At 42.0% G+C, this 22993-nt stretch overlaps 1 protein-coding gene across 1 annotated transcript in view; it reads right to left on the reverse strand.

Moving 5' to 3' along the window:
- The window catches only part of akap9 (A kinase (PRKA) anchor protein 9), an 88597-nt gene that overhangs the window by 58701 nt on the left and 6903 nt on the right, over positions 1-22993 (reverse strand). The window contains exons 2-9 of the mRNA XM_083767872.1: positions 14426-14683; positions 9733-9777; positions 9093-9152; positions 6412-6561; positions 5453-5608; positions 5110-5307; positions 1924-4842; positions 418-504 (exon numbers count right to left, since the gene is read on the reverse strand). Coding sequence (XP_083623998.1) covers positions 418-504; positions 1924-4842; positions 5110-5307; positions 5453-5608; positions 6412-6561; positions 9093-9152; positions 9733-9777; positions 14426-14683 — 3873 coding nt within the window. The remainder of the gene's footprint in view (positions 1-417; positions 505-1923; positions 4843-5109; positions 5308-5452; positions 5609-6411; positions 6562-9092; positions 9153-9732; positions 9778-14425; positions 14684-22993) is intronic.

Genomic DNA, 22993 nt, shown 5'->3' on the forward strand with positions numbered 1-22993 from the left:
ATTTATATACTGTGTGCCATGTTAAGTGTACAGGAGTCCATGACTGCACACAACACATACATGAAAGCATATCCAGAATTCATGTTATTACCTTCAGGTGCTGTTTATCATCTGTGACACATCAAAATGACTGTGAAAATCGTATGCATTACTTGACATTGAATATTACACTGAGAAACATAAGTTGCTTTTATTATACCAATGTCATCATCATAATATACGTAGAACATTGCATCGATCTATGCAACTCCCTCCTCCAATAGTGATGGTACTCGAAAATTACTAACCGAAAGCTGGCCAACTGGCCACTGACTGACCTTAGCTCGAACCTGCCCTTAACCCACTGTGTGATATATCAAAGACTGAGAGCCCAAACTGAAAAGCACATGCCAGGATGTGAGCTTGAGTGACATTTACATGCTCAGTAGTCATCTGTGCTTCCTCTGCTCCCAGTGGCACTACAGGCTCCGAGCTCTGCTGCTCCCTTCCATGATCTCCTGCCACCTAATAAGTAAGCAGGAGAGGAACACTGCTTCTTGTTGCAACTGTATCAAACATGATGGCAGGGCAATTGTGGACACTTAAAGACGCTGATGTGTAAAGACACGTGACACATGGATGGTACACCTTCTGAGGAGGGGCATGCTGTGTCTGGTGTACCGGCTGAGTCTGAAATACATTTCCAACCTCAAATCTATGAATATGTCCCAACGATCCAAGTAGCCAATCAGCCGGGTTTATATGTCCACGCCATGATAATTATACTTTATGAAGTGCTGTCTGTGATGATGCTGTAATGGCCTCTTTAGGTGTAGGAAAGTATACGACTTTTACAAGACAGCATCTCCTTTGAAATGTCATTAAAAAAGTGAATTTCTGGAATATGTTCTTGCCTAGATTACCGTATGAAACCACAAACATCTGGTTATAACCCATGGCTATCCTGTATAAAGGTCCAACCCAGGAGGTGTAAAGAGAGGTGAGTGACAATGCTGTGAAATGGCAGACAGAATTGTTTGCCATTGTCCTATTGAGGCACAGCCTTGAAGTTACAGGTGGTTGATAACACAGGAGTGACTGGGGGTAAAACCGCTCACCTCAAACCCTTTACTCCCTGCAGGATGGAAAGAAACTACAATGTACACATTTCTGCAAGATGGTGACATTTCATTCAACTATCAAAAGATTCATCTTTTTCCTAGACATTTAAAAGACGAAATAATTGTACTTTTGACAGTGAATAAAATGGAATGAAAAAAAAAAGATAAATAAATATTGCATAATGGTTTCAGATGGCAGGAATAAGCTGCATTTTGAACGGACTCTTGATGCTTTAGCAGTATGTCTGCAGACTGCATTCGGCATGTAATATTCTCACCAGAATAAAGCTCCCACTCAATCCCCACTTCACCCAAAGAGAGAACCGTCGTGATATCATAGAGCAATAAGCACACTATCGGACTGCGGTACTGAATAGTTCCCATGAGAGCAACCCTTCAAGTGGCAAGTGCACAGGCAATTTGTAATGAAGACTATTACTCACTACAGATGAAAACATTTGAGTACTATAATATCTCTCTGCTATATCCTATGCTTATGCTACTCCTGTGTTAAATACTTATTTAGGCTACAGCACGAATGCAGTCTACAAATGATCTGCATTTATAAATACTGACTAATGATTCTACATGATAATGATAATGATGATTGTGACTGAAACATTTGTACTTAATTACAGCTATATTACATTTTCACATACTGTATGCAGTTAGAACGTATGGCTACATTTTTTTTAAAACATGCTATTAAATGTGTCAGTCAAACGGGTAATTCTATAATTTATACAAATGAAAAGCCAGGAAGAAAAACCAGTGAGGGCTGTTTCAGCTGAGAGTGCTGCAGTAGATGCCTGCCAGTACTTACCCGCTTGTTGATGTGGTCTCTGCCTGCGTCTCCCTGGTAGCAGTCAGTGGAGCCCTCCTTTCTGGCCCTCTGCTGTGAATGCGACGCAACCTGGCTCTTCATCTGAGCCTGCATCGCCGGCTCTGCGGCGCTTCTAGCTTTCTCCCCCTCCTCTAATACAGACTCCTCTTCCTCCTCCCTTTCTCTCTCTTCTCTGCTGTCTGATTGCGCAGTGCCAGATTTGTGCTCTTGCTTCGTTGTTTTCTGCCGTCTCCTGCGTTTGTTTGACCCTGAGGGCTTCTGAAGGGAGGATCGTCCTTCAACAGGTCCCTCCCCTGAACGCTTGTCTGCTGCTGTTGCTGGAGAGGAAGTCGTCTGCGTGAGCCTTTGCTCCTCCAGGGCATGCCCGATGGTGTCTCGCTCAACTTCAGCTGACGGTAAAAGGGAACGGAGAGTCTCTATCTCCAGGTGCAGAGATTCGATCTGGAGGTGATGGTCTTTGATAGTGCAGACAGGAGCTGTTGATTGTACATGCTGCTTATCTTGCTGACGCTTAGCTTTGCTTTGGGCATCTCGCCCTCGCATCTGTAAGCTCAAGGTCTCCTGTTGGCTTTCCAATTCCCTCTCCATACTTTTGTTTTGAGTCATGGCCGTCTCGTTTTCTTGTTTGACTTTCATTAGTTCCCTTTCCACTTGTGTCAGTTTGCCCTCAGTGGCAGTCATCTGCTTTAAGACTTCAGAGAGCTTCACAGTTAGGCTTTGTTTCTCGCTCAAAACTATGTCAAGCTTTTCCATCAATTCAGTAGTATCTTTTTCTATCAAAGGTCTGCTGTCTGTATCTGTGTTCTCCGAAGACTTACTGCTCTCCTCCAACCCACGAATGTGAGACTGGAGGCTTGCGATTTTTGCTTCAAACTCAAGTGTCTCTTTGAGTATCTTCTCTTCTAACCGACTCTTTACCTCAACAAGGCACGAATATTCGTCCGTAAGCTCCTGATAGTTCACCTCAAAGTTCTTTTCAGCAAAAGAGAAAGTAGTCCTTTGTTTTTCTATTTCTTCTTTCAACTCAACCACTTTTTGCTGCATTTGATTATTTTCTGCAGTGAGAAATTCTATTTTCCCAATTTGTGAATCGAACTCTACTTTAAATACATTGTTAGATTGCTTCATTGTCTCGTTTTCAGATTCCTGCTTCTTCCATTTGTTCTCCCAGTACTCATCTTTCTCTTTTTTCTGGGTTTCTAGTAACTCTATATTTCTCAGTAGTGTCTGGATTTCCTGCTCATTTTGAACCGTTTCATCGCCTCCCTTTCTCAGTTCTTCCACCTCAACCTGAAGTTCTTGGAGCTGCAAGACCAGCTCCTTTGCTTTGGAACTGTGCAAAGCTAGATTCAGGTCTTCTTTCAGTGCAAGTATTTGGTGTAACAGCTCATCCCGCTCAGAGAGAAAGGCTGCTTTCTCTCCTCCTAACAAACGCAGTTGTTCTTCATAACCAACACGTATCTCTCCCAAGGCACGCTCGTGTTTGACAGAGGCTTCATTGAGGAGGTTTTCTGCATTGAGGAAGCTCTCCCTCTGCAGGCCTTCCCTGAGAAGGGTGAGCTCCTCCTCATGGCTAAAGAGAAGCTGTGTTCTAAGTCTCTCCAGCTCTGCTTCCTGTGACTCTGCCATGCGGTCAAGCACGGCATCCTTCTCCCTCTCAAGCATCTCCAACTTGATCTTGTAATTGGTCGTCTCCGATTCATGTTTTACCTCCGTCTCTTCTTCGTCTTGCTTAGCAGCAGCCAGCTGGCTTCTTAGATCATCAATGTTGTCCTGAAGTCGCTGCAGTTCACCCCGTTGGCTTTCCTGAGAGACTAGGCTCTTCTCCACTTTATCATTAGCAGAGCGGAGGTCATGGAGAAGTTCGTTGACCTGGGCCTGCAGGTTGAGCTTCTCCTGATCTACCCGACTCAGCTCACTAGTCGCATTCTTATACATTACTTGGGACTCCTCTAGCCTCTCTTCAAGTTCCTCAACTTTGGCATTGAGTTCATCCACCACATCAATGCTAACTGTAGGTTTTTGCAGCTGGGCTTTCAGAAGTTCAAGTTCAGCCTCGTGTTGCTGAGTCATTCGGTCCACTACTGCTGCATGTCGCAAATTAACTTCCTGCTTCATCTGGACAATTTGCTGGCCATACATCTCATCCAGCTCTGACCTAAGAAGGTCTAGTTTCTGGGCAGATTCATTCTCCACCCTTTGGAGGTTGTCACTTTCAGACAGGCTTCCCCGGTGACATCGTTTCTGCAGGTCTTCTACTGTACCCATGAGCTGCATTATCTCATTAGACGACAGCTTCTCCTTCTGTCTGGAGGTCGTAAGTTCGCCCCTGCAGCTTTCCAACTCTATTTGCCCTTTCTCCAGTTCCACCTTACAGCTCTCCAATTCACCCTTGTAGTTTTCTAACTTAACACTAGTACTCTCAAACTCATCCCGGCGTTTTTCAAGTTCAAGCTCCTTTGAAGACATTTGCTGGGTGAGGTCATTTAAGTTTCTCTGCGACGACGCCAACTCGTCTTTAAGATGGCTAAAAGAGCTTTCATGTTCTGAAATGACTCGCTCCTGCTCCGTGATGAGATGATCTTTCTTTTCCAAATGTTGTAATGTTTCTTTTCCAGATTCTTGTGAACTCCTCCCCACCTGGGAAAGTTCCTCCCTGAGCAGGATCAGCGACCTCTCGTGATCTGAAATTATTGCATTTTGCTCCGAAATCAGCAGCGCTTTCTCATTCAGTGTTTGTGTAAATGATGCTTCGGCGACTCTGCTAGCCAGTGCAAGCTCTGTTCTCAATTCTTTTAAGGACTGCTCGGACTCCAACATTACTCTTTTTTGTTCGGCAATCAGCAGGTCTTTTTCATGACATTTTTGTGCAAATGATTCTTCTGATCTTTTCCCTCCCTAAAAAGAAAAGCACAGATGTAGAAATCAGATGTAATCACAAAAAGTACCAATAAAATAGACAAAGCTGAAACGCTTTGAGGATAAAAAAAAAAAAATGTTGAGCCAGACAATTTTCAGTTTCAGATGCTGTACAGAAGAACATGTGGAAAACAGAAAACCAAAGCATGAGGAAGAGTTTGACGCCTAAACCGTCACTTTGTGTTGGTGGCATTATGCAGAATCTATCAAACACTGTATAACATACTGTGTAGGTGGCCAACTCACCATCTCCCTCTCATTGACTGTGTGCGTAAGCTGACCGATCTGCAGCAGCTGCTCATCATTCCTCTCCTGGTGAACTCTGACTTGGGAGCTCATTTCCTCCAGCTGCTGTTGGTACTGGACAATCTGCTGCCTCGCCTGGAGAAGGTCAGCGGCCGCGCTGCTGTGGCTAGTGTTCCTCAGCGTCTCACCTGCCTGCAGCTGTCATTGTCAATCAGATCAACAGAGGGTCACAATCCAGTACGATGACAAATCAAACACGTCCAGTCTATAATGTGGGAGTTTGCACGCTCAATAATAACTAATTGAACTGCAGTTGTAGCTAGATAATTTGGAAACGTCCCACCTGCTGGAACTGAATGTGGAGTTTCTGGCTTTGTTCCGTCAACTCCAGGAATTCCCTCATAATGTAGTCCTTCTCTTGGCGAGCTTGCTGCATATTGGCAGTAAGCTGGGTAATAATACCATCCCGCTGCTTTAGGGCTGCCTCGAAGTCCTGCAGCTGTAAGAGCAGAATACAATCAAAATGGTAAATGGTACAGTAAATGGTGCATTTATATAGCGCCTTTATCCAAGGCGCTTTACATAGATTGTGCATTACATTCACCCATTCACGCACACATTCATACACCGATGGCAGTGGAAACCATGCAAGGCACCAATGAGCACATCAGGAGCAATTAGGGGTTCAGTGTCTTGCTCAAGAACACTTCGAAACTAACTCACTAATCAATACAATACTATCCAATGTAGTAGACAAATGCTTTTACTACCTCAGGGCAACCGGACTATAGTAATTGCCTGACTTTATTCATAGAGCAACCCCAAAAAGTTTTAGTTCTATTATGACGCGCCTTGTGATGTCATGTGGGCCAATATATCATAATCATTATACATTATGATCATACTGTACTTAGCAACCACAGTTGCAATTCCCCATAATTGTGAATTTCCTAGTTATGTTATGGCACAGATAGATAAAATACTGCAGTAGAAGGAACCCTTTTACTGTAATTGGTAAGTGGAAAACTACATACCACTGTTTTTTTTATTTTTTTGTCACCAACCGTTGCTAATTAGAAACTGGACTACTTCCACGAATGACTGTAGAAGCACATTGTACATTATCATTATCTTCCATCTGTTCTCATTAGCACATCTATTCCATCTGTTCTCACCGTTAGCAGTGTTATAGTCTAGAGAAATGCTCATTAGAAAGCCCGCCATGTCTGTAAGGTGGCAAGTAATATAATTGTTTTTGGTACAGAAAGGAATCGCAAATTTGGACATAAGACAGTCAGTCACCTGTTGCACTCCTTCTTTGCCAAAGACAGCCCTGATGGCCTCCAGCTCTTGACTGAGCTCCTCCACAGCCTGGGTTTTAGCAGCCAGAGCATCCGCCATGTCCTGCAGTGTGCCTCCCTTTGCCACCTGCTGCAGCGACTCCACCTCCTCCTGGGTACAGTAGGTGGGAAAAGCAAGCATGATGACAAATCACAAAAGTGGGCTTCAAGTATACTAGATCGGTACTTGGACAAAATCCAGGACTGATGGAGGATTAGTAAGGAGAACCAAATGGTATTAACAATTGGTTTTGACATTAATTCTCAAGTTTCAGCATCTTTATAAACCTTTAAACAAGCGGGTTGCAATGCATGCTCACCAGGCAAAATGACGCGCATGTATGAGTGTCCGTTAGTGTTTTAAATATTTTCTACTCCTAATTTAAATATTTTCTACTCCTAATTTAGTCATCCCAGTTAATTACATTTGAGGAGATACTGAAATGTGAAATGTGATATATCTCTGAATAAAATTGGTCAAAGCAGTTGAAGCAGTTCATTTCAATAAAACTCCACCCCTGCGTACCCCACAAATTTAACTTGCATTATAAACAATTGAGTATGTCATATACACTTATTGATCTTTATTTACTCAACCCTGAAGTGTGTTACACTACGCCGTAGCAGCTACGGTCTATGAGAGAATGCATGTCAAACAGCTAAATTTCGGAACATAAATAGGGCTCTATCGTCCATGATAACCCCCTTATCCCTAAACTACTTTTTTACTTTTACTATTTTGAAAAGCATTTTTGAATAGTTAAAATCAACACGTTGTGAGCTTGTAGATTGGCCAAAAATATTAAAAAAGGCAAAGTAGTTTAGGGTTAAGGGGTTTAGCATGGACGAAAAATAGCTTCCATAGCTTCCAATACAACACAACATCTGAGCAATGAGCTACAGTTCTGTTACCACCAGTGATCCAGCAGTGTAACGTAAATGCCATTGCTGCAAAATGATGCTGACTGAGCGAGGGTCATTAATCCCATTCATTACGTTCTCACCTCTGCTCCTCATTGGAAGCTAAGACACAAGCTAACTACGTGAGTGGAGGATGCCAGGATGGACGTTTCATTATTGGAATCTTCCTATTGTGTTTGTAGAGAACTAGGCCAAGACAGGCCCTGCTGCCAAGAACTGTGGGTGTTTCTTTTAACACTACACCACCCAGATTTGTCAAAAATTGCATATTTTTGTAAAATATTGAGCGCTTGATTATCGGCAACATGAGTGAGCTTCATATATTTTTGACACTATATGATTATTTGCATCATTCTCTTTTGCATCTAGTCTATAACACATTAAAACAAGGTCTTTCTTTTCTGCACCACCGACTGTTACCTAACAAATACCAAATGTTCATCATTCCCCCTCTCCTTTTCAGACTGTACTCCTTCAGCCTTTTTACTAATTTACACCTCTGAAAGGTCACAACGCCCTGCACAGTCACACGGCACTACTACACATTTGTTAACCCATTTAGTCCTGAAAAAAATGTCTTCTAAATCCTGACAATTTTCTGAAATACCTATGTTTCTAGGCCTATATCACTCAATATTTCATGTCAAGGACCCCAAAAATGATCTGTAATTGGCCTCCGACCCCCATCTGAAAATATGTTGTTCCAGGGACCTCCGCAGAAGCAAAGTTTTGAGTTAAAAACGTTTGTTCTGAAAAAGAAATATTCCAAATTTGAAGCACATTTTCAAGATTTTTAAAAAATAGCAAACCTACGAGCTTGTAGATCTGCTATTTTTCAATAGCTAAATTATAACAATGTTTAAAACACCAAAAAGGGTTCCCGCCCAAAATCGGTTAAAGAATCTAATCATGTGGTTCTCGGGATCCACAGGGGAACAGCACGCCTCCATTGTTGATCTGTGGCCAGCATGTGATGTCTATGACGCATTTATGTCTTTTCGGCCCAATTCAAACCCCATTTACTTCAATCATAAAATAATTTTGACAAACGACAAGGCAAATTTGCTGTGTAATAGTCCTATAGTTTTCACATTATACTCAGTTACGGGTGAAATTATTAATTCGATGGAAACTATATATCTATCATGTAGAAACGTCATTGAAATGTGAATGCTTGACCTTATTCCTCAACCCATTTTGAGCGGGAACTATTGAAAAATAGCAGATCTACAAGCTCATAGTGCGGCACTGAGTGCCGCGCTATGAACTTGTAGGTCTGCTATTTTTGAAAAATCGTGAAAATGTTTATTTCAGAAAACTGGAGGATTTAGAAGATTTATTTATATATTTTGAAGTCAGGACTAAATGGGTTAATATGAAAAAGAATAAAACATTTGACTGCTTGGTAAACATCTTAAACAATTTTAAGATGTAATTTTGTGTTCATACAGTATGAAAATTATCATAGGTCTAATTTAATCAGACAGATTATTCAAACAACTGAAAAAAAGAATAAATATATTAAATCATTCACTGCAGCTCATATAGCCAGTATGCAAGCAGTCGGTGAAATCCCAAGAAGCATTAATAAAGAATAAAAGGCACTTGGTTAGTGAGGTTACAGGACGTCTAGTGACAGCCAGAAATGGAATATGAAGAGAAAATGCAGAGTCGAGTGTAGCATTGATTGGTTTTGCGGTTAGCTTCATTAATGTACTGTACCCAGACAAAATCCTCGGCAGACTCCATTTGGCTCTCAGTCATCTCATGGCAACCATTTACCTGTTAAGTCACAATCATGTCAGTGAAAGGCTAAGATTCACATACTGTGCTGGAAATTATTGACTTTCAAATGCAATGTTTTCACTTCAGCTATAGAAAATCATTCATATGATATTAAGTTATGATACTGTATAATTTTGTTAGAACCAGCACAGTGCTACGTATTTATTTAAACTGAATTATATTATCCATTTGAACTTATTTTGAATTGTATTCGTTTTAAACGTTCTGCCACCAGTCATGTCCGAAAGGGGTCATGTAATTACAGTTTAAACATTTGTATATTTAAAACATTAATATATTTAAATCAGCAGGCTAGAATTTTAGAGGAAATCCTGTTACACTTAAAGGGACACTTCACCCCTTTTGCAACCAGATCTTATTTCAATGATGTTTGGGAGACAAGAAACACTTTCCTGGGGTTTTTATGTGGGTAGTATGTGTTTTTAGATATTTTAGTATTTCAAAGTGTCCATGAACTCTATGATGTCATGGACACTGGGCTCACTTACTTCCTGGACTACATGTTGTCTCAGAAAGACCATTAGTGTGATGCATAAATTCAGAACGCTTGTCTTACCTCAGAAGAATAATCTTCAGCTGTGGTGGACATCTCACTCTCCGGCTGCAACATAAGAGTGAAAGAATGTCATTGCACAGGGAAACATGACTGATGATAACCCAAGCATAGTGTTCAAACAAGTGGATTAATAAAATAAAAAAAAGCACAGAAGTCAACAAGACCACAAGATCAATGGGGCCGCTTGCAGCCCCTAGAACAGCGGTTCCCAAACCTTTTTGGCCATGCACCCCCTGTTACCAATACCTCCCCACCTAGCCGACGCAGGCTAGGTAGGAAGCAGGCTCCATGCCCATCCCACAACTGAATTGGCAAATGCTACAGCATTCATGTTTCAGTCATCTTGTTCAGTACAGTAGTTAATAAAACTGGTGTCTGGTCTTGTTGGCCTACATTAAAACAAACACTGCTGCATTGAACAGTTTTTTTTCTCCTCCTTGAGTAATTAACAGTCATTATTACAGGCCTTTGAACAGCTAATTTCTGGACCAAATATTTTTGAAAAGCCACAGAGCCAGATAGAGAAAGAATTGGCAGATTTTCCTATGGGAGATGCTTATAATTTTTTAGCTCAAGGTTATTCCATCTTGCATGTCTAATAAGGTAACCGAATATCCAAATATTGAACATGTACTTTTTGGAAAAGTACAAAAGTACATCTACTTTATTTTTGAGTGGTGAAACCACTCCCTTACAGAGCTATGTGTGTGGCTGGCTGGCTGGGTATCTGGCTGGCTGATCACGAAAACAGCATGGTTGTTTTTCACCACTCGGATCGGGCCGGCACCCTGGGTGCGCTCCTGTGGGTCTGGAACTTCCCCCACCCCCCCACGGAGTTGCACCACTCACTTCACACGGGTGTGATAATTTTTTTTTATCTTAGGCACTATTTCAGTAGAATTCTTATATTACGTAGGCTACTGTAATTCTTGAAATTTACAATTTAGGCATTTAGCTCTTAATCCAGAGCAATTTACAGTAAGCAAGAACAACACCTGCTAATACATCAAATATACAAAAAATAGTCATCAAGAATCATAAGTAAGCTAAGGATCCAACATCCGCCTGGACATTAGAAGGGTTTCGCATTTGATATGTAATTCTTGCTTCATGAAACATTCCTGTGTTCGACTTGAGACAAGAGTAGCAGGGAGTTGAATAAATGTGTACATGAGCCATTATACAATAGTGGTTATAATCAGTATCAAGGTACAGGACAGGTACAGGAGTTTCCACAGCAACGTCTAGCTCCTCTGGGGCATCAGTGGACAGAACATAAACAACAAGAAAGCCTCTGGGCGATTCAATCCTCTGGCCAAACTGACTGGTTAACTGGAATGGTTAAGAACAGACACTGTTGCAAAGATAATGTCAAATATAATGCTATGTTAAAAAAGAAAAAAAAAGGAATAGCAAATATCTCAATTGATTTTCATGTGGTGAGATCATTTATTGACTAACCCAGCCTTTTCAATAACTAGAGTAAGTTTCACTTTTCAGTGACGTTACATTGCTCAGTAGGGTGCAAGGTAAATCAAAGTATTAGTTTTCAATTATTTTGCTCCCTTATAACCAACTCTATACTGCCGCAGCCTCATGCTCCCTTATTACTGCCTACCTATTGCCTTATAGTCTTATTACTACTTCTCCCCTAGTATATACATGTATAGTTTCATTATATAGATATTCCACTGTTACGTTCTTAGCTTACGCATGTTTCACGATAAATACTTTTTATGTATGTGACGTTTTGCCATGCTTTTTGTTCTTGCTTAATGTAAATCGCTCTGGATTAAGAGCGTCTGCTAAATGCCTAAATTGTAATTGCAAATTGGACCTCCCTACTGCCTTACAGAGCATTATTACTAACTCTCTGCTGCCTTATGCTCACTCATTAGTTATCCCCTACTGCCGTCTGCAGCCTGATTGCTTTATGCTCTATTAATATTCACTCCATATTGCCTTATGTTGCCTTAATGAATTCATACATTATCATCATTATTGACTAGCTACTGCCTCATGCTCCCTTATTACTGACTAGTGGTGGGTATTGCCTGCAACTTTACGATAGATATGTATCACGATACAGAGGCCACGATACGATATATGTTGATATATCGATTATTCGTTGATTCCAAATAATTACCAATTTAAACTGACCGACTCCCTAGTCTCTACTGCCTTATGCTCCATTGTTGTCTTTTGAAGTGGCACATTTATATGTCGTAATAAATTACTAATCATTCGCAGATGGGACCTGTCACTTGGCACGTGTGTGAGGGGTGAACTGTGCCTCCTGTTTGTGTTTAAATTAGTGTAATTAAAAGGATCACTGCTAACCTGAGGATGAAAAGAAAGAAGAAAACAAGCCCAAATTGATTAAATCAATGAATTACCAGCTGCATTACAATTATCTGCGGAGGGACAGACAGTAGGCTGACAGGAAATGGGGAGAGAGATGGGGGGGGAAGACATGCAGTAAAGGCCGTCGGGATCGGGAGTCAAACCCGTGGCACACTGCCAGACTGGATTGCCAGCCAAGGTGCTTATGCAATGTCCTAAACCCATTTTCAATTAGAGAGCGAGTATGGGTCTTGGACAAAATGAACCACATATGAAAACATTGCTTTATTCAATCAGCTTTCAGGTCTGTGTTGTTGGGTGTAACAAGGCCACACGTATTAAACAGACCACAGTAGCTCAACTTGTTTAAAGGCAACCGTCTGTTTCCATGGAAACTGGTAGCTACCACAATGCAAGTGTTTTTTTGGCTTTGCTGTAGTGTTGAAAGGAAACTACTTGAATGTCCAAAAGAACATAATGTGATCTTGGGTCAAAGTACATCATAGCTTCAGTAAAGCACATCATAACAACATTCTCTAGTAACGGAAGTAATACATCTAACATTGGATAGATTTGAATTACAAAAGTGGAACGTGTTAAAGAAGTGATGAGAATTGGAATAATACTGAAATTGTATGAGAGTACTGTAGTGAACCTGAATGTGGAGTGAAGTCAGAAATGACAAGTTTCAATCACAGACTGATGGCCGTCACCCGAGTGTGAGAGACGTGCGTCACACTGATCATTCACGGCTGGACATTGGTTTGCGGAAGGAGAAACTATAAAACTGTTTTGCTCAGTACGACACGGGGTGTCTGGAGAGCGGGGCTCTGTTGATGTGGCTGGCGGATCGTCGAGCCAGCTGAGAGAACTGTCGTGCACTCACGTTGGGGGGTGGGCGTCGTTCGCATGCCGTTAGGGCTTCCGGCGGCGAAGGTAGCTGATAGGGCTAGGCTATTGTTTTAGGCAGGGAAAGAAATGAGTATAGCGGGGACTTTTTAGGAGTGCTCTGTCCGCTCTCCAGTTTGGGAGAGCGGTCTCCTACAGCCAACGGAGACGGCTCACGGCGTTGGACCAGCGGTGGTTCCCACACACCAAAACATAGACTGAACGTTGAAACAAACAGCCGACCCGGCTCCAAAGCTCCGACCCTGTGGGGGGGTCGTTTCCTTGTGGAAAGTTAAGTAGCGCTTTACGATATTCAGTGAACGGATATGAATTGTGTTGTGTTGTGTATTGTAATGTGTATTAGGTTTTAAGGTTAGGATGACTATAACTATGTAATGTAGGTTGAATTGTTATGGATTAATGCTTTTAAAGTCCATCGGCTGATGGCATTCAATCAATGAATTGTACTATGCTTTGATGGAGTTGTAGTGGTTGGGGAGAAGTTATAACTTACTAACTGCATTTGTATTATTGTTGTTCCATTGTGTTTCCAGAGTGATTTAATAAAATATCCGTCCTGTGAAATTGTATATGGGAAGTTCTGCCTCCATAATTAATGTTTACAAGGTTTATTACAGTACATAGGCAACAAAGTCTTATGCACACCTGTATGCTCTGAGGCGGGCGCGTAGGCAGGGCTCAATGTATTCAGAAAAATGCACATAAAGTGCACAAGATAGAGATATATAGATAGATCATTATTTGTCATTGCAACGTGTACAACGAAATTAAAAGTGCCAACCAATCAGTGCATCATATCACAAAACAACATACTGTACAAGCTAAAACAAAAACACACATGACTTCTTGTTATTGCACAACCCCAGCAGCACTATTTAATCGCACAACAAACCCTTATTGTACTTAAGATAGCAGAGAAACTAAAAAGTGTCGCAGCAACAGATCATTTCTTAGCAGCATTGCAACTACCGCTGTGGGATAGAAGCTGTTACTGAATCTGTTGGTCTTGGACACTCTGTACCGTCTGCCTGATGGCAACAGTTCAAACAGTGAGTGAGCGGGGTGGGAAGTGTCTTTTATAATGTTCAGAGTTTTTTTATGACAGCGGTCTCTGTGTAGTTCTTCCAGTGTGGGGAGAGGGCAGCCAACGATCTTCTGTGCCCTATTTATGACCCCCTGGAGCTTTTTCCTCTGCGAAAAGACCCGCACACCGTCTGCACTTGCAATACGAACTTTATTGGCAACGATTCGGTCAAAGACCTTCTTCAGGCATCTATACTGTAAACATTAATGATGGAGGCAGAACTTCCCAGTTCCCATATACAAGTGCAGACGGTGTGCGGGTCTTTCTGATTATTACAGTACATAATAAAATACACTAGTACAGAGGGACTCGGGTCAACCATTAAGTGCATGGTTAAGTCCACTATGTGACTATTACCTCTATGGTGTAGGTCTGGTCATGCTTGACCTTCTCGCCGCTCCGCAGGGTTCTGGAGAAGGTAAACTCTGTGGTGGGTGGATCATCTACTCCATGGATTCCTCCCCCAGATATTTTCTCCCCTGCAGGCTGGTCTTGATCTACCCTCACCCCGCCGGGTGAATCTCCCTCCGACGACTCCTCTCCTGGCTTCCTTTTCTTCTTCTTCTGTTTCTTCTGGCTGTCTGCATGGGCTTTCCTCTGCCGGTACTCAGCCAACTACAGCACAAGAGGGATGAATAGAGACATGATAAGACAGACATGTTAACGCCAAACATGGGTTAACGATCTGCCTTGGCTCTTGAGTCTTGAGATGCATTAGAAATGGCTTTGTTTAAAGAGCCACGATCAACAGACAGATTGTATTGCTCATTTTCCCATTAATACTGCAGTTTCAATAGTGGAAACTAGGCTCAGGTGGTACGGCAGCCATCCCTGGCAGCTTACCCCTTGGTTAGTGTCAAAGTGTCCTTGAGTTGAAACGTATGCTGCTTAGTGGTTACCTAATGGTTGGTGTGTGGATGTGTGTGAATAAATGAATGAGATGCACATTGTAAAGCTCTTCTTTGGATAAAAGGCTTTTCAGTAAATCTCAGGATTTTCTCACATAATGTTATTCATCATGCACCAGGGGACAAGGGTACTTTAATTGTTTCAATGTTGGCACTAATTTCAAATTAATCATACTATAAACGAGCGAATGTCTGTCTGTCTGTCTGTCTGTCTGTCTGTCTGTCTGTCAGAAACAAACACTTATCTCCTCATTGCCTGCACCAATCGCTCCCACTTTTCACACAGGCATTGACCATAATAATATGGAGGTCTTAACGAAGCCATTTTTCCAATAAGATTAATAATGAATTTATTAGTGAATAAAAACCCGTTTATTTGTCCGTGGTCTATCTCCGACCGAGCCACACTATTAGCACACATCTCTCCATGCCAAAATAAATCTGCACGCTCCCACAATCCAGCTAGGCTACTTTTTACCGACGCAACTGTCGTATTTACTGTACAGATATTGTTTTTACATCACCCATTTATATGAAATAATAATCCAACCGCAACCAGGGCGCAGTACCCCCCGCGGCCACCAGGGGGGTACTGAACAACTCATCTCCCCGCAAATCACGTGTCACCAGTGTCACCAGTGAAATGCATGTTGGGACGGACACAGACCCACACTGTACATTTGGGAATACCTGTGCCACAGCCCATACTTTCTGTGCTGCATGTCAAACTGGGGTCTTTCATACTTTTCAAATGGGGGTCTGTGGGCTAATAAGTGTACATTTTACAGTCCTTGCCATGAAAACATTTCCCTACCATGCATTTATACAAATATTTTCATGTTATAGTGCTGTTTTTATTCACACAAAAAAGACACAAATATATTATACAAGTTAAAATGAAGACCAATTAAATATATTTATGGGGGGCAATAGTCCATACACGGGTAAGGACTATGTATATTAATACAATAAACAAGCAAAAGGGCATTGCCTGACCATGGATCACACCAAAGGACCTGCAACATGACTGAGGAACACGTTCCACTTCAAATCATATTTATCCAACTGATTATTCATGTTAAAGGATAACCTCTCCAAAGCAGCCACAATACCAATTGTATCAATGGTATACTTATGATTGTACTGCAGCATTTAACACATTACCCACACTGAACATCATTTGCTGCTCATATATTCAGAACGGGTAAGGACTAGTACAGGATAATACAGGATGATGTATGACAGCAAACAAGAGAGTAATGTACGAAGTAGGAAAGACAGCAGAAAACACAGGTGTCACACAACAGTGACAACAGGCATTACACGGTATGCCATTTCCATGGATTCCAATTTCTGGCTTAACAAGCTGGAGTATGTCCCCATCTTTATTATATGATGGATCAGACACATTTATGGGTTACATATTATTTTGGGTAGGTTTTTTTTTGTGAGCATAATGTGACAGATGGACCCAATTTACTGTAAATCACATACTTTTGGATGTGACTATTACACAGATTGCAATACACGTACATTGCAACGTCGATGACCTACAGTTGACAGTTTGGAGTACATTTACACAATTTATCCAGAGGTCTAGTGGCTAAATGCTTTGGCTGGGCATAATAATAATCAATAATATTATAATAATGTTATATGAGACTAGATAATATATCGTCTGGGATTTTGGATATCGTAATATCTATTATCACAATATCAAGTGAGAACAAAGAAAAGCTACCAACGTGCCTCAAGCCTAAAACGGCTAGTGCATCACACGAACAGGGACAGTAGTTAGTTGCAGTCAGAAGGAGAAGACACTGGAGCAGAACGGGGTTCCTACCATGGAACAGAGCCAACTACCACTGGCTTATTGAGAGCACAGCCCTCACCTACCCCTGAATATAAATGCATCCGCAAACGCTGCCATTTCAAGACTCTGAGGAAGATCGCAAGATCGAAACGACAGTCATTAGTTATACTAGCAGCACCAGAATAAAAAGGCTTAAATTGCCCGAGGTGCTGAAGTGTCTTCTCCTTCTTCTATCACAATATCAAGTGTTGCCTTTTCCTGGTTGTTTTTCCACTTATAAAATAGCCAATCTACAAGAAAGCAAGCATCGCAACGCATTGTGAGCTTGTAGATCTGCCATTTTCACCGTTTCTGTAATGTTTTAAAAAATATATAAATAGAAATCGTCACAATATTGGTGAAAGATATTGGGACATTTGATTTTGTCCACTTCACCCAGGCCTACTAAATGCCCCACCTGTTTTACAAGTCTCTGGTGCTAAAGGACTAAAGGACCAATGTGGCCTTTTTTCCTCTGTCTCAGTCAACACATTAGCTAATCATAGTACATTAACATCCCATTAATATTTGACATCTTCATCCATCAAGGATTCAAATAAAATATTAATCTAGAGTCAAAGCATGTTCAGAGAGTGTGAGCTGATGAGATAGAAATTTCAAAATATAGAGAGGGACTTATCTAGAGAGATTTATAGCCTATAATGACTAGACTATACTTTTAACTGTCTGTGACTGAACTGGTTCAAACTGTCAGAACTCTGAAGTTGACAATACTTTCCAGTAATGGAGTCTGGAGATGACTATTCCAGGGAAGCTAATATTACCATCGACTGCAGGGGATACTGGGCTGTCTGAGCAGAGCATTGGCTGGCCAAATCAAAGACTGCAGACTTGTAGGTGTATCACCACCTGCTGTCTCAAAGATGAAAACAGACAGGCACTATTTGCAAACATACATAGTTCACACAGCATTCTCTTTGGTAAACCGTTCTGTTTATAATAATTATGACGGCAATAAGCATTAATTATCAAGACAAGATTCTATTAATAAAAAGTCCAAACAAACAAACCATGAGCAATTTGTCCTTGAACACAAGATCTAAAACTAGTTAAACTACCACTTCAAAACAAAGAATTGACTAAAGATTTCCCTGCTGAAATAAACCCAATGTCATACTGAGAATTAGCCAACGGCCAGCCTCAGCAAAGTGATCATCTGTTACTCAGTGGTTTTCTGTTCATCTCCCTCGATTGCTAACGATAGACAAGCCTAGACAACCCTATGATTCCATGCTATGATGGGACAGGTTAAGACGAAGCATATATTTAACCAAGACTACTTTTCACACGAGAAGTTGCCACAAGGCATAACGAAACTTCTGAATCTGTGAAAACATGACCAAGAGGCAAAAGGGTGTGTTCAACAACTTTCAATGCTAGAGATCACCTTAAGTGCACCACTGAGCTCCCTCCAGACCCAGTAAAACATCCATTTGAAACAGGTGGAACGAGCAACAAAGTAAAAACCAACTAGAAATGTGCACTCCTCAGAGCACAGATCCACGCTAGGCCTGGGTTGCCTATCCAGGGTTGTGTTGTGACCTGTTATTTATTGCTTCAGCGCCACCATGAGGTCGATTTGAAGCATTTCAAGGCACACAGAAGGGACATCTGCTTATGCTGTGGTCTACAATGTGCAACTAATTTCAAATTAAACCAGTTTGTCAATTCAGTACCACCTGTAAACCATTTTGAGCCTTAGGCTTGTTTTCATGTTTATTCCTTGTTAAATATGTCACCTTTTGTTTACATGCATTGCTGCAGGCAGGTTATTAAAAGAAAGTGTGGTCTATGATTTTTGAGGGGTGCTAGCCCCTCCTATGCCCAGCTTTGAGTGTTTGTGTAAACAACCATTGTCAAAACAGCTAAGGTTTACTTTGTACTGTAACAGAGAAAATAAGTAATAGAGCTGACCCACAACATTGCCATTTTTTGTAGTCTAATACAGTGGTTCCCTTATTGTTGAGGGGTGCTAGCCCCTCCTATATTCAGCTATAGTGTAGATTTTCGATTTACAAACATTACATTCCCATTGACAATGGAGAATTATGTCATATGTAGAGTAGATGAGCAAATCAGCAATTTTTCTACTAGAGATTAAATTCCCATTGACGATGAATGGATGATGTACGATTGTACGATGATAAGAGCACCCCTCACTTCACAAGGGTGTGATCTTTTTAGAGAGTCAAGACCCCAAAGTGAAATTAGACGTTCCCCCGAGACCCAAACTACGGAAAATAGTAGAGCTTGCAGATCTGCCATTTTCATGGAAATTTGATTTATTTCTTTTACATTTTATTCATGAAATACTGGGAAAAAAATGAAAAATGTTTTGAAACGTAACGGTGGTCTAATACACAAGCTCCAAAATATTCAAACTGTGCTGAATAGAATCCATTAAGCCTTACTGAACAGTGAACACCAGGCCATGGGGCTTTGCAGGGTACAACCATGATTAAGCACCACCATCTCTCCTTTATGTCTAAGCCAAGTACATCCACAGGGAACAACAATTTCACAGTCAGATGCCAATTTCTGCACCTTGCAAACAAGCTCTGCTTTTGATAGAGCTATTAACACCTCTGAGCAAATGAATTCCCAAACCCGGCCTAGCTTGTCTACTCTCATAATCTTTATAGGTCAGGAGGACAATCATTTTCTGTGATATAGTGGCATCTTGTGGGCTAAAAACATAACTCATCATAGTAAAGGCCTGTTTACAATTTCTCTTTAAGAGCATGACCAACAGAAAGTCATATATTTAATTAGTACATTACTCAGCCATGCCTCTCACATACTTTCATCCACTGATTAATTAACACATCTTAAGAGCACACAGACAGAGAAAGCAGAGTACTTCTAACAATTCTAAAGGAAATTTGGAAATCTAATTAAATCATAATCACTGGAGAGACCGAGAGAATGATAGACACACTTCACAATATCAATAAAGATGCTACAGTAAGAACATGCATGACTGGATGTATGCTGATTAGTCTCAACAGACCGCCCCCCTCCCAGACAAAGCACCTCAGACAGTAAAACATCAATTGAAGACTGCACACACACTGTGAGGTATTATCTCTCCAGCACCAACCCACCATATCCCATCTTCCAAATCAAGCAATTACTAGCTTAAAGCTCCAACCCCTATCCTCATACCAAACAAATCCTACATGAAAGCCCCCATTACACTGGTTTGTCATACAACATAATTATGTTTTATTAAGCAACCAGCCACATTAATGATTCAGAAAATTAGCTTTCAAAGTCGCGGAAAAACAAACAGTATTCTTTCAGCTCCATCTGGTCTTAGATGGAATGTGTCGACTAGGTTGGGCGGCATTACTCCTCCTCACTGTGTTATGGAAGTTGGAATGGCACGGTCATCCCCTGTGTAGGCAGGACTGGTCGGTCACGGCAATGGCGACTGACCCAGGCAGCGGGTGGGGCAGAGCCAGCATCACCTGCCAGCATTCGCCAATGCCCATTCTGTCCGTGTTACTAGAGAGTTACGACAACTCCGTTCACTTCATGGGGCCAGTCCAATGGCGTCTCTTCTACATAGACTTCTATTAGTGAAGAGTGACAAAGGCCTGAACCGGAAGTATTCAGAATGCATGACTAGACTCTAGGCTCTGGGCTTTAGAGTGACAAACGAGTTACATGAACCACGTGACCGGGCTGTTTTCTACCCCCTCATTGGCAGAACGCTCTGGGTACTACATAACCAGGTAGGGCATGCATTGCATCGTCATATTTGATAGAAGAGCTGTTCCTCTGCCCAATCTGTCTGCATTTGTTGGCTTTGTGTGCTTCTGGTTGCTCGGCAACATGAATGTGTAAAAAAGATTTTTTTTACATCACACCCGTGTGAAGTGAGGGGGGCTAATATATTAAAGTCTAACTCATGTTGATTCGGTGATGTAATGGTAATGTAAAACAAACGGTGCAAACACAAACATTACACGCCATTAACAATAAAGCAACAATATGATGTAATGAGTCACATTATGACGTAGATTTTCCCTTCATTGTCAATGGCGTTTACAAAACAAACATTGAACTAAAGACAAACATTAAACCTGTATATAGGAGGGGCTAGCGCCCCTCAAAAATGCATATAAAAAGGCATGCAATGTGACGTTGCAGTGGTGATTCATTTGGCCTTTAAAAAGGCAGATCTCGATGGAATCTGAAACATTCCCTTCATCAAGGGGGTTATAGATGTGACTATTTTCCACTAGGCGTGTGTAATTACATCATTCTTAACGCTGTCCAACACATCGGAATGATGGCTGCCAAGAGGACATGGAGAGCCTCTCTGGCTGTTCTGTGGATTCTTTCTGTTGTGGTACACAGTCAAAGAGCAGAACCCACTCGACAACATCATCTGGAGTCTATATTCAACCAGTACGGTGAGAATGGTAGCATGTCTCTGGCATGTCTGGAGCGTCTACTGCACAGTGCCGATCTGGACCGCCTCAGGACGGTCATGGTTCAACACCATGAGCAGCCCGGCCAAGAAGGTAGCGATCCCCATTCCCGCAATCAAGAGCCGGATCAACATGGCGACAACACCACAGACCACCTTCCCCCAAGAGACGTCCTCACAGCATGGGTGGGTGGCTTTGTGTCCGTCACAGTGATCAGTCTTGCATCTCTGCTGGGCGTATTCCTCGTCCCTCTGATGAACCGCACCTTCTTCAAGTTCCTTCTCGGCTTCCTGGTTGCGTTGGCAGTGGGCACACTCTGTGGAGACGCTTTTCTTCACCTCCTCCCTCATTCCCAACGTGGTCACCACCATCACCATCACAATGTCCATGAAGAGCACGAGGATGTCCACAAAGAGAATGAGGAGAGTCTTGACGGGGTGTGGAAGGGTCTGACAGTGTTGGCAGGAATCAATTTCATGTTGCTCATGGAACACTTGCTGATTCTGGGGAGAAAGACGTACAATGACAAGAAACACAACAACGGTGACCCTTCAGTGACCTGCGACAGAATGGGCATCGGCCAAGAGGGGCAGGTGATGCCGGCTCTGCCCCACCTGTCGTCAGTGTCAGCCGACACAGTGGGGGTGCCCACTCTTCCCACGCATCAACGTCACCAGAAATCCAACCCCATCCTGAACCACCACCCCTCCCAGAATCTGCAGCCACGCAACCACCGCTGCTCCCCGGAGCACATCCAACAGGCTGGGATCGGCACACTGGCCTGGTTGGTTCTCATGGGAGACGGCGTGCACAACTTCAGTGATGGACTGGCAATAGGTGCTGCGTTTACCGATAGCTTATCCAGTGGTCTCAGTACCTCTCTAGCCGTCTTCTGCCATGAACTGCCCCATGAACTGGGTGACTTTGCAGTGCTGTTGAAGGCAGGTATGAAAGTGCGCCAGGCTATCCTCTACAATTTGTTGTCTGCCATGTTTGCCTACGTGGGCATGGTGATTGGCATTGGCATTGGACACTACTATGAGAACATAGTCGTATGGATCTTTCCTTTCACTGCTGGACTTTTTCTCTATGTGGCCCTGGTGGACATGCTGCCAGATATAATACATAATGATGCTGGGGACCAAGGCTTCGGTCAGTGTTGGTTCTGCCTGCTGCAGAATGCTGGCATAATGCTGGGTTTCGGCATCATGCTGCTTATCGCCATCTTTGAACCCAAACTAAAACTGGACCTGGGCTAATAATGAACATAACCGAACACTAGCTGTTAATGATTCACTGACTGTCCCCGTAACTGAAAAGTCCTGTCTGTTTATAACAAGAGGAAGAAGTGTGCTCCATGAACCCAATGGCTCACTCAACATCAAGTCGAGTGCTCTTTAGTGGAACGGGTATGAAAATAACGACCGAAGAACACAAAAATGTGATCATTCTTTGAGCATGGCAAACAAATGACCAACACCTCGGAATTCATCAGAGTATGTTGCTTGTTGCATAGCAATTACAGGGTAGGTAAGAGGCACCAATATACATGACAAAGAAATAATGAACCACACCAACACCAAAGAATGTAAAACTATTAACTTGCAAAATAATACACTAACTATACCATTCATTGTTTTAGGTTTGAGGGGCGCCAGACCCTCCTATGTCCAGCTTTTAGTGTGTCCACAAACTTTGTCCTACA

The sequence above is a fragment of the Protomyctophum parallelum genome, assembly GCF_964188405.1.
Source record: "Protomyctophum parallelum genome assembly, chromosome: 1".
Classification (NCBI taxonomy): Eukaryota; Metazoa; Chordata; class Actinopteri; order Myctophiformes; family Myctophidae; genus Protomyctophum; species Protomyctophum parallelum.